This window comes from Lolium rigidum, chromosome 3 (assembly GCF_022539505.1).
Source record: "Lolium rigidum isolate FL_2022 chromosome 3, APGP_CSIRO_Lrig_0.1, whole genome shotgun sequence".
NCBI lineage: Eukaryota > Viridiplantae > Streptophyta > Magnoliopsida > Poales > Poaceae > Lolium > Lolium rigidum.
The window spans coordinates 253,157,582-253,166,871 of NC_061510.1; the positions used below are offsets into that span (position 1 = coordinate 253,157,582).

General features: G+C 44.9%; 1 protein-coding gene across 1 annotated transcript; it reads right to left on the minus strand.

Annotated features, from left to right (window-relative positions):
- Positions 1-6,409: 6,409 nt before the first annotated feature.
- LOC124703302 (CBL-interacting protein kinase 14-like) lies at positions 6,410-8,830 on the minus strand. The gene is made up of 2 exons (XM_047235527.1): positions 8,698-8,830; positions 6,410-8,054 (listed from the first exon to the last, which is right to left on the minus strand). The coding sequence occupies exon 2, from the start codon at positions 7,747-7,749 to the stop codon at positions 6,427-6,429; it is 1,323 nt and encodes a 440-aa protein (XP_047091483.1). The 5' UTR covers positions 7,750-8,054; positions 8,698-8,830; the 3' UTR covers positions 6,410-6,426.
- Between the last annotated feature and the right edge of the window lie 460 nt (positions 8,831-9,290).

Sequence of the window (9,290 nt, forward strand, 5' to 3'; positions counted from 1 at the left end):
GACTTCAAACGTCTCTTGACGTGTCTTGATGACTTCGCGTTATCCTTAGAATTGTTCACTTTGACAATTACAGTTTGATTGTCACAATTCAAAAGGATTGCCGGAACAGGTTTTTCAACCACGGGCAAGTCCATCAAGAGCTCACGCAACCATTCCGATTCAACGGTGGTTGTGTCTAAAGCGATAAGTTCTGCTTCCATAGTTGACCTCGTCAATATGGTTTGCTTGCAAGATCTCCATGATACTTGCGCCACCTCCAAAGGTAAATACATACCCACTTGTGGCGTACGGATCAGCTACATCTGAGATCCAATTCGAATCACTATATCCTTCAAGCACGGCTCGGGTGCCCCGAATAGTGAATCCCATAACTCATTGTACCACATAGGTAGCGCATGACCCTATCAAGTGCATGCCAATGATCGGTACCGGGTTTGACATGAACCTACTCAACTTGCTAACGAGCAAAAGAGATGTCGGGTCTAGTCGCGCTCGCTAAGTACATGAGTGAGCCAACGATCCGAGAATATCTCAATTGATCTATGGCAATCCTCCGGTTCTTGCGTAGTGTCACACTCGGGATCATAAGGTGTTGAAGAAGGCTTGCTATCAATATAGCCGAACCGGCTCAAGATCTTCTCAACATAATGGGATTGCGTTAGAGTAATCCCACTCTCGTTCTTAATCAGCTTGATGTTCGGAATCACATCAGCTTCTCCCGGATCTTTCATATCAAAGCTCTTTGACAAGAAAGACTTGACCTCGTGTATTACTTTCATGTTTGTACCAAAGATCAGAATATCATCCACATACAAACATAGTATAACACCTTCGCCCCCACCATGGCGATAGTAAACGCACTTGTCAGCCTCATTGACAACAAAGCCTACAGAAGTTAAAGTTCTGTCAAACTTCTCATGCCATTGCTTAGGTGCTTGTTTCAGGCCATATAAAGATTTCAGCAACTTGCACACCTTTCTTTCTTCACCTTTTACTACGAACCCATCAGGCTGATCCATATAGATTTCCTCTTCCAACTCTCCATTAAGAAAAGCTGTCTTTACGTCCATTTGATGAACGATAAGACCATAGGAGGCAGCCATGGACGGTAGTACTCGAATGGTGGTAAGTCTAGCGACAGTGTGAATAGGTGTCGAAGTAATCTTCGCCTTCTCTCTGTGTGTAGCCTTTAGCTACAGGCCGCGCCTTGTACTTCTCAATAGTACCATCAGGTCTTAGCTTCTTCTTGAACACCCATTTGCAGCCCACGGGCTTGCATCCATGGGGTCGTTCTGATAGCTCCCAAGTTCCATTAGAAAGAATCGAGTCCATCTCATTATGGACAGCTTCTTTCCGATCATCTGCATCCGGAGATGCATATGCCTCTGCAATGGACGTGGGAGTATCATCCACAAGGTACACAATGAAATCATCACCAAAGGATTTTTCAATCCTTCGTCTCTTGCTCCGTTTAGGAGCTTCATTGTCATCCTTCTCAATGACAATCTCATGTGATTGTTCAAAATACTCATTAGATGTAGTAGATTCAGGAACTATCTCAGTAGAAATTCTAGCAATGCTATGCATATCTTTCATAGGAAACATATTCTCAAAGAATGTTGCATCACAAGATTCCATAATAGTATCAACATGCATATCGGTACTTCAGATTGAACTACTAAAAATCTATAGCCTACACTCCGCGGAGCATAACCTAGAAAGATACAATCCACTGTCTTTGGTCCGAGTTTGCGCTTCTTAGTAATTGGAATATTGACTTTCGCCAAACATCCCCATGTGCGCAAATACGAAAGTGATGGTTTTCTCCCAGACCACTCCTCGTAAGGGGTTTTATCTTTATTCTTGTTAGGAACTCTATTCAGGACATGACATGAAGTCAATAAAGCCTCCCCCACCATGCCTTTGATAAACCAGCGATGGCTAACATGGAATTCACCAAGTCAGTCGGCGTGCGGTTTTTCCTCTCGGCAACCCCGTTTGATTGGGGCGAATAGGGAGGCGTCCTCTCATGAATAATGCCATGTTCCTCACAGAATTCATCAAAGATTTTAGGAAAATATTCGCCACCACGATCCGACCTAAGACGCTTGATCTTTCTCTCTAGTTGATTTTCAGCTTCAGCCTTATAAATTTTAAAGTAGTCTAAAGCTTCATCTTTAGTTCGCAACAAATAAACATAGCAAAATCTAGTCGCATCATCAATCAATGTCATGAAATATCTCTTTCCACCTTTTGTCAACACACCATTCATCTCGCATAGATCGTAGTGTATGAGTTCTAGAGGTGCCAGGTTTCTCTCCTCGGCCGCCTTGTGAGGCTTCCGAGGTTGCTTTGATTGCACACAACTATGGCACTTAGAACCTTTGGCAATGGTGAAATTCGGAATTAAACTTAAACTGGATAGCCGAGACATTAAACCAAAATTAATGTGACATAAACGAGAATGCCAAACACTGGTATCATCACTAACATTGCCACATATATGGTTCACAGACTTATTACTGAAATCAGAAAGCGAAAAGCGGAACAAGCCTCCGCACTCATAGCCTTTACCAATAAATTGTCCAAACTTGGAAACAACTACTTTATTCGACTCTAAAACAACCTTAAACCCATCTCTGCATAGAAGGGAGCCGCTAACGAGATTCTTGTTCATAGTAGGGACATGCTGCACGTTCCTCGACTGCACGATCTTCCCGAAGTGAACTTCGGATCTACCGTGCCAACACCACGAACGAAGCATGTGACCCATTCCCCATCAAGACGGAAGAATCCCGGGCGACCCGGTAAGAAGTGAACATGGATATGTCGAGCACACACATGAACATTAGCACCTGTATCAATCCACCAACATGGAGATTGAAATACCGAAAGAACAAGTAAAGAGATTACCGTACCCATCAAGCATTGCTAGCGGTCACCGTGTTGACTTGCCTCGCCTTTTTCTTTCGGTCTGCCCTCTCTCGGACAGTCCTTAGAAAAGTGGCCAGTCTCTCCACATGTAAAGCAGCTCGGATCTGCTTTGTTTATCATCTTCTTCTTCTTGAAGGTTGTAGTCTTCATAGGCCTATTGAAGGAGGGCTTGTTATTCCCTTTGTTCTTGCCTGTAGGGTTTCTTTTGCACCATGTTGGCGCTAGACTCGACCCTCTCCTTTCTCGGTATTATCCTTAGCCCGAGCTTTCTCCTCAACATCAAGAGATGCTATCGGATTTTCAACCGATATCTCCTCGTCTCTTGTGTTTGAGAGTTGTGGCAAAGTTCCTCCATGAAGGGGGCAACTTAGCGATGATGCATCCAGCCACAAACTTGTCGGGTAAGGCACACTTAAGGAGTTCAAGCTCTTTCGCAATGCACTCGTATCTCATGAGCTTGTTCGACTACGTAACGGTTGTTAACCATCCCGATGTCATGGAAGCTCTCCATGATGTACAGTTCATCTGCTCGCATCGGTTGCACCGAACTTAGCATTCAGTGCATCCCGTAGCTCTTTACCATCCGTTATGTGCATGTACACATCACACGGACGATCGACAAGAATACTTAGAACGCATCCGACGAAGAGATTATTGTTTTCCTTGAACTTGTTCCGATCTTGGTCAGATATAGTTCCTTCGAGTAAACCATCGGTAACTTCGAACACTTTCGGATGAGTAAGCCGGAGCATGGCCTTATACTCGCCATCTCTTAAAGTGCACACCGGTAAACTTATCCGGCCTCAGTGCATCAGCAAAACCAGCCATTGTTAACTCAGGAAATTGCCTACAATTAGGTTTTTGGATTGTTGGATAATTAGGCACAATTTCCATGATTAATTCCAGAATATCAAGCATGACGACAGTAACTACTAACATGTGAAACTCGAACATCCTAGATGTAGTGATCAACATGAACAAGAAGCATAGCAAACAAGTACAACATCCATCGCTAAACAGATCGAGATATGTCGCACGTACCGATCCGGTGGAGGTGGCGGTGGAGGTGTAGCGGATGATGTCGCAGCGAGTAACGTTGTTGATGACAACGTTGTTGATGACGGGGACGACGGGTCGAAGTAGACGGCGTTGTAGACGACGGTAGAGCAGCACCGCCCGACTTGGACTGGAAGGCGACCCATGATGAAGAGCTTGAGCGATCGCGCGCAGCGCTTCCCAAAAACCTAATTCGCCCTCTCCCGTACAGGATCGCAAGGACGAGCGGTTCCGGAGACCTGCTCTCCCGTTTGCCGATGCACGTCGGCGCGCGGGATGGAGTAGGCTACGATGGCGGCGCAAGCGAGAGAGAGGTGGAAACCCTAACTCGTGTATTAGATGTGTTTCCGCGGTAGCCGGGCAGGAGATTATATAGGCTCGGGAAACCCTAGGCAACGTGGGCCACGCCCACGTCGCACGAACGTTTTGAGTCGGTTACGGATAGCCCACGATCCGGGAGCGACCCGAACCGACTAACTGCGACGCGTCCGTCTAGGACTCTGTTCGTTTTCCTGAGCTGCAAAAAGTAAGAAAAGTCTCGGCTCGAGGCTCAATCCACTCACCACGAGCGCGGCGCGCGTCGCGTCGCGTCGCGTCGTGACGAGCGAGCGAGGAGGAGGAGGAGCGCGCGTGTAGCACTCCTATTCTCACTCACTTACTAGTGGTGGAACAACCCACCTTATAAGGTGGTCTAACTTCCTCCCAACTTTCCATGTGGGACTAAACTTCCCACCTCTTGCCACTCCCTAGTGAGCTGCCACCAACTTGGGCTCAAACTCACAAGGCTGCCACTATGTGGGCTTTGAGATTTATAGGAAAAACTGAAATCTAATTTGGGCCACTAAAAGTGGGCCCAATATTTCAACAACTATAGCATGAACACCATTTCCAAAGAAAATTTCCAGACCGTTTACTTGTCATGAATGAAGTAACATGAATTCAGGAAACATCTTTTTAAAGCACAGAAACATAACTCTGCTCTTGCCTCGTCAGCAGGAGCAACATTCAGGGAAAGAGCTCATTTGCTAGAGTGGTGTGTGGTTTTACTAGGAATGTTGTAGGGACTTAAAAATCATGTAATATATGTAGGATATGACACCAGACTGAACACTTCCAGATGCGGAGAAAAAAATCAACTAAAAATTAAAATAAAATCTCATTTGCATTTTCATACACCGTGTTCGTAGCAATAAACTGCCATGGATTTCGTGTTTATCTGCTCATAAAAATAATATAGGATTTTAAAACATTGTATTTGATTGGTAATACATAGTAATCATTCAAAAAATGAACTCCAATTATTACATGATTAATCCATTGGCATCCAACTTTGAAAATCAACCTGCAGTTGTTTTACATTATAACCTACAAAGTTCCAAGTTTCAACTAACCAACCAATACAAAGATGAACCAGTTCATTTAAAATTTGCTAGTTGTGAGGGGAAGGTTCGCATATATGTTGTAAGATAGCAATTTTCATTTGTAGCAAGATTTTTATTTCTGATCTCGGTGATACATCACGTCAGGGATCTATCATGGTTCACTCCTTCATGGCATCAGGCATGAAGGACAGAAGCATCTATGTTGGAAACCAGGACACAAAGGGTTTATCCTTCGAATACTTGGTGTTGCTGTGATTGGTCTGTTGAATCAACTGTGTAATGTTGCCTCTTCAATTATTTGAATGGTTGATTAGGGGAGTGCAGAAAAAAGGGGCTCTTGGACGTTGGATCTATCCCCAATGGTAGTGACACTTTCTTTAATTTCTTCACCAGTGGTGTTTAGATACTTTCTGGACCAAATTTGTCTGCAAGTGAATTATATATGCTTGATGTTTTCACATTCTATATCGATAACTACTCTTTCTGCAGTTTAATAAGTGGTGATGCTTTCAGCTATCTGTATTTTGTTGGCTATCTATCACAAGTTTACTTCTACTTTTCGGATCAGACTGGGCAGGAACCACTTGTTGATTTTCTACTTCGCGAGTACAGTCTGTACATTGGGTTGTTGAGTATGACAGAGCAACCTTGTTTATATGAATTTTTCTTCTAAGATTTGGTAAATAGAAGTATAGAACCTCTATGAAACTATTGATCTCCTGAAATAAACCAACATACTACATACTCTATAGTTTAGTCAAGTTACTCATATTATTACAACTCACATCAGAAGATAAATGGAACATATGCCACTTTCTTTCAGAGATTGTAAACCACAGAGAGTTCAAGTGCTCTTTTGTTTTCGAAATTATCATCTCAGTGCACATTATGACAGGACAACAAGAGGAACTGAACAGAAACAACCTTTTTATTATGCATCTCAACTTCTCATCAATGCCTCAACAAGTAATCTTTACAAGAAAAAGAACATACTACAAAGAACACACGCATGCAGAACGAATCGCTCTAGCTGAAAACTCAGGACTTCCAAAACCTAATCTTGTTGCTGCTGGTCATCTCCATGCCAGGCCCAGACTATGTCCTTCAGCGCTGGCCGGATGTCCTCCATCAGCTCCCGGTACTCCAGCGGATCCCCACTTGTTTGCTTCATCTCAATAAGATGGTGGGAAGGCGTAATCTCAAAGATCTCCGTGTCCAACTGAACAACACCGTTCCTTCCCTCCTTCCGTGCTTGCATCTTCATCACGCCATTGTCCTTCTTCCTTACCCTGAGATTCAGCGCCTTTGCGACGCATTCCAGCTTCGAGATGATGTCTGAAGCAGGCTTGTCTGAAGTGAACCTCGCCTCCTTTTTGCATTCCTCTTGGATGAATAGGCCGGACAGATCAAACCCCGTGGAGAAGGAGATGATCTCGAAGGCATTTAAGTTTGTTGCTGTCATGGGCTTCACATCATGAGCATGCTTCCTGGGCCTCACACCAGCTGTGGTATTTGTGGTGACATTCTCACTGGGAGTTCTCTCCTTTACTGCAAGGGTGCCCTTTGGACCTTTTCGGAACCAGGTAGACTCTTTTATCTTCTGGATGGATGGCCTAGTGCTTGGGTTAGGGTCCAGGATCTTGTACAAGAGCTTCTGAAGCTTGTGTGAGAACCAGCTGGGGCACCTGAAATCACCTTGCTCAATCTTCCGATACATCTCCATCACGTTGGAACCATGGAAAGGGAGATAACCGGCAGCCAAAACAAACAGGACAACACCACAGGACCAGATATCTGATTTTGCACCATCGTAGCCTCTCTTGCTGATCACCTCGGGAGCTACATATGCAGGCGTTCCGCAGGTGGTGTGGAGCAAGCCGTCTTGCCTCTTGGACTCAGAGAGCGCGCTCAATCCGAAATCCGAGACCTTGAGGTTCTCATTCTCATCCAGGAGCAGGTTCTCAGGCTTGAGATCCCGGTGATACACACCTTGGCTGTGGCAATAATCCACTGCACTAATGAGCTGCTGGAAGTACTTATGTGCATCACCCTCTGTGAGCTTGCCGCTCTTTGCAACCTTGTCAAAGAGCTCACCACCTTTCACATACTCCATGACAAAGTATATCTTGTTTTGTGTCGCCATGACCTCGTGAAGCTGAACAATGTTCTTGTGTGCCACCAACCTCATGGTTGTGACCTCACGCTTGATTTGCTCCGCGAGCCCAACCTTGAGCACCTTCTCCTTGTCCAACATCTTTATGGCGACGCTTTGGTTCAACTTGAGGCTCCTGGCATAGTGCACTTTGCCAAATGTTCCTTTCCCCAACAATCTCCCCAGCTCATACCGCCCCATCAAAATCTTCCCTCTGTTCTCCATGTCTTCTAGCTATATAAAAACCACAGCCTATATTGCAGCTACAATTCAAATGGACTGCAACACTTCAACCATCCTCCCCAAGGTAGTCTTGATCGACGACTTCGAACAGCACTTTCATGTCACGAGGGAGTCTAGATGGCCTAGAGATGATGCAGAGAAGATGGTTGCTCGCATACAGAGTTGACAAAGTCAGCTCTTGCGGAGCAGCTGCAATCTCCTTTAACGCGCAGGTGAAATTTTTTCTAAGCAAGCACATCTTTCAGCATTCCCTTATGCTTTGAGTGCTTGGTTCGTACTGGAGTTCACTGCAAAGAAGAAATAAAAAATCTTCAGATTCTGCAATTGATTTTTCAGAAATACTGTTCGGTTCAAACAACTAGAGCATCAGGGATACGGTGATCCATATATGAAACAAAACCAAAGTGGTGTGCACATAGCAAATCGCTAGAAACAACAGAGAACGCATCTCGAATTATTATTTTTCTTTCGAGTCAAGGCTGCAACCAATTCGTAGTGTTAATAACATAGGCATAGAACTAATTCAGAGCTCTTGCGTGTTTCCAACAAATTAGACATTGTAAAAACTAAAAAAACATATCGCGACCGACAAATTCAAAGAAGGAAAAAGCCAAATTTGCAGAAAACTATTGCGTCTTTCCTCCAATCCTAATACTAATTGTAGCAAAAGAACTTGGAATCCCCAGATCCAACCGCCTAACACACATCCGGATTGGATGCGAAAGCACTCAAAGCAGGCTTTGGCGCATGTGCCCAAATTCTCTTCTCCACACGCGGAATTGGAAAAGAACCGAAAGATGCGCAGTCACGCACATACTACACACGAAATCGAGCAAAGCCAGGAAGGACTCCTACATCGTCGGCTCGCATCAAGGCTGAACGGAATTGTAAGAACAGCAAGGACGAACGGGGAGAGGATCTTGCGTATACCTTGCAGCAACGCGAAGAGGAGGAGCTCCGGGTCGAAGCTCGCACCTGGAGGCAATTGTGTCTATGAGGGGTGAGTTGCTGGGAGCTTTTGGGGTGGTGTGGCTGTGGACGAGGAGGGCTCTCCTTATATACAAGAGCAGAGCAGAGCCGCCGGAGGGGAGGAGGGAGGAAGAAGAGACGAGTCGAGGTCGAGGTCAGGTGGGTGTTGGTGTTGGTTTGACAAAGATGCCCCTGGCTGCGTTTCCTGGGCACCGCATCGCAGAGGTGAGAGGGCATATTCCTGGTAACAGTACACCGTATCATTGCGTGTCTTCGTGATTACGACTTAAGAGAGGAGAACTGTGCTTGTACGATGCGTAATGGCGTAATGTCACGGCGCAATCGGAATATACGGTTTAAATTTAGGGTTTGTTTCTACCGCTAGATCAGGTGATAATTGACAAATTTAGCCCTAAGAAAGTTCAGCTAAAAGTATCTCTTTTCATGATTTTATTTTATCAAAACTAACCATTTTCTCGATGCAATCCTCCTCGACGCCAACCATTGATAGGGGGTTAATAGCGTTTAGGTATAACCACTCAACACCGCATACC

What these genes read in the sequence shown, in the direction of transcription:
- LOC124703302 (XM_047235527.1), bottom strand. Translation starts at nt 7,749, where the DNA reads ATGGAGAACAGAGGGAAGATTTTGATGGGGCGGTATGAGCTGGGGAGA.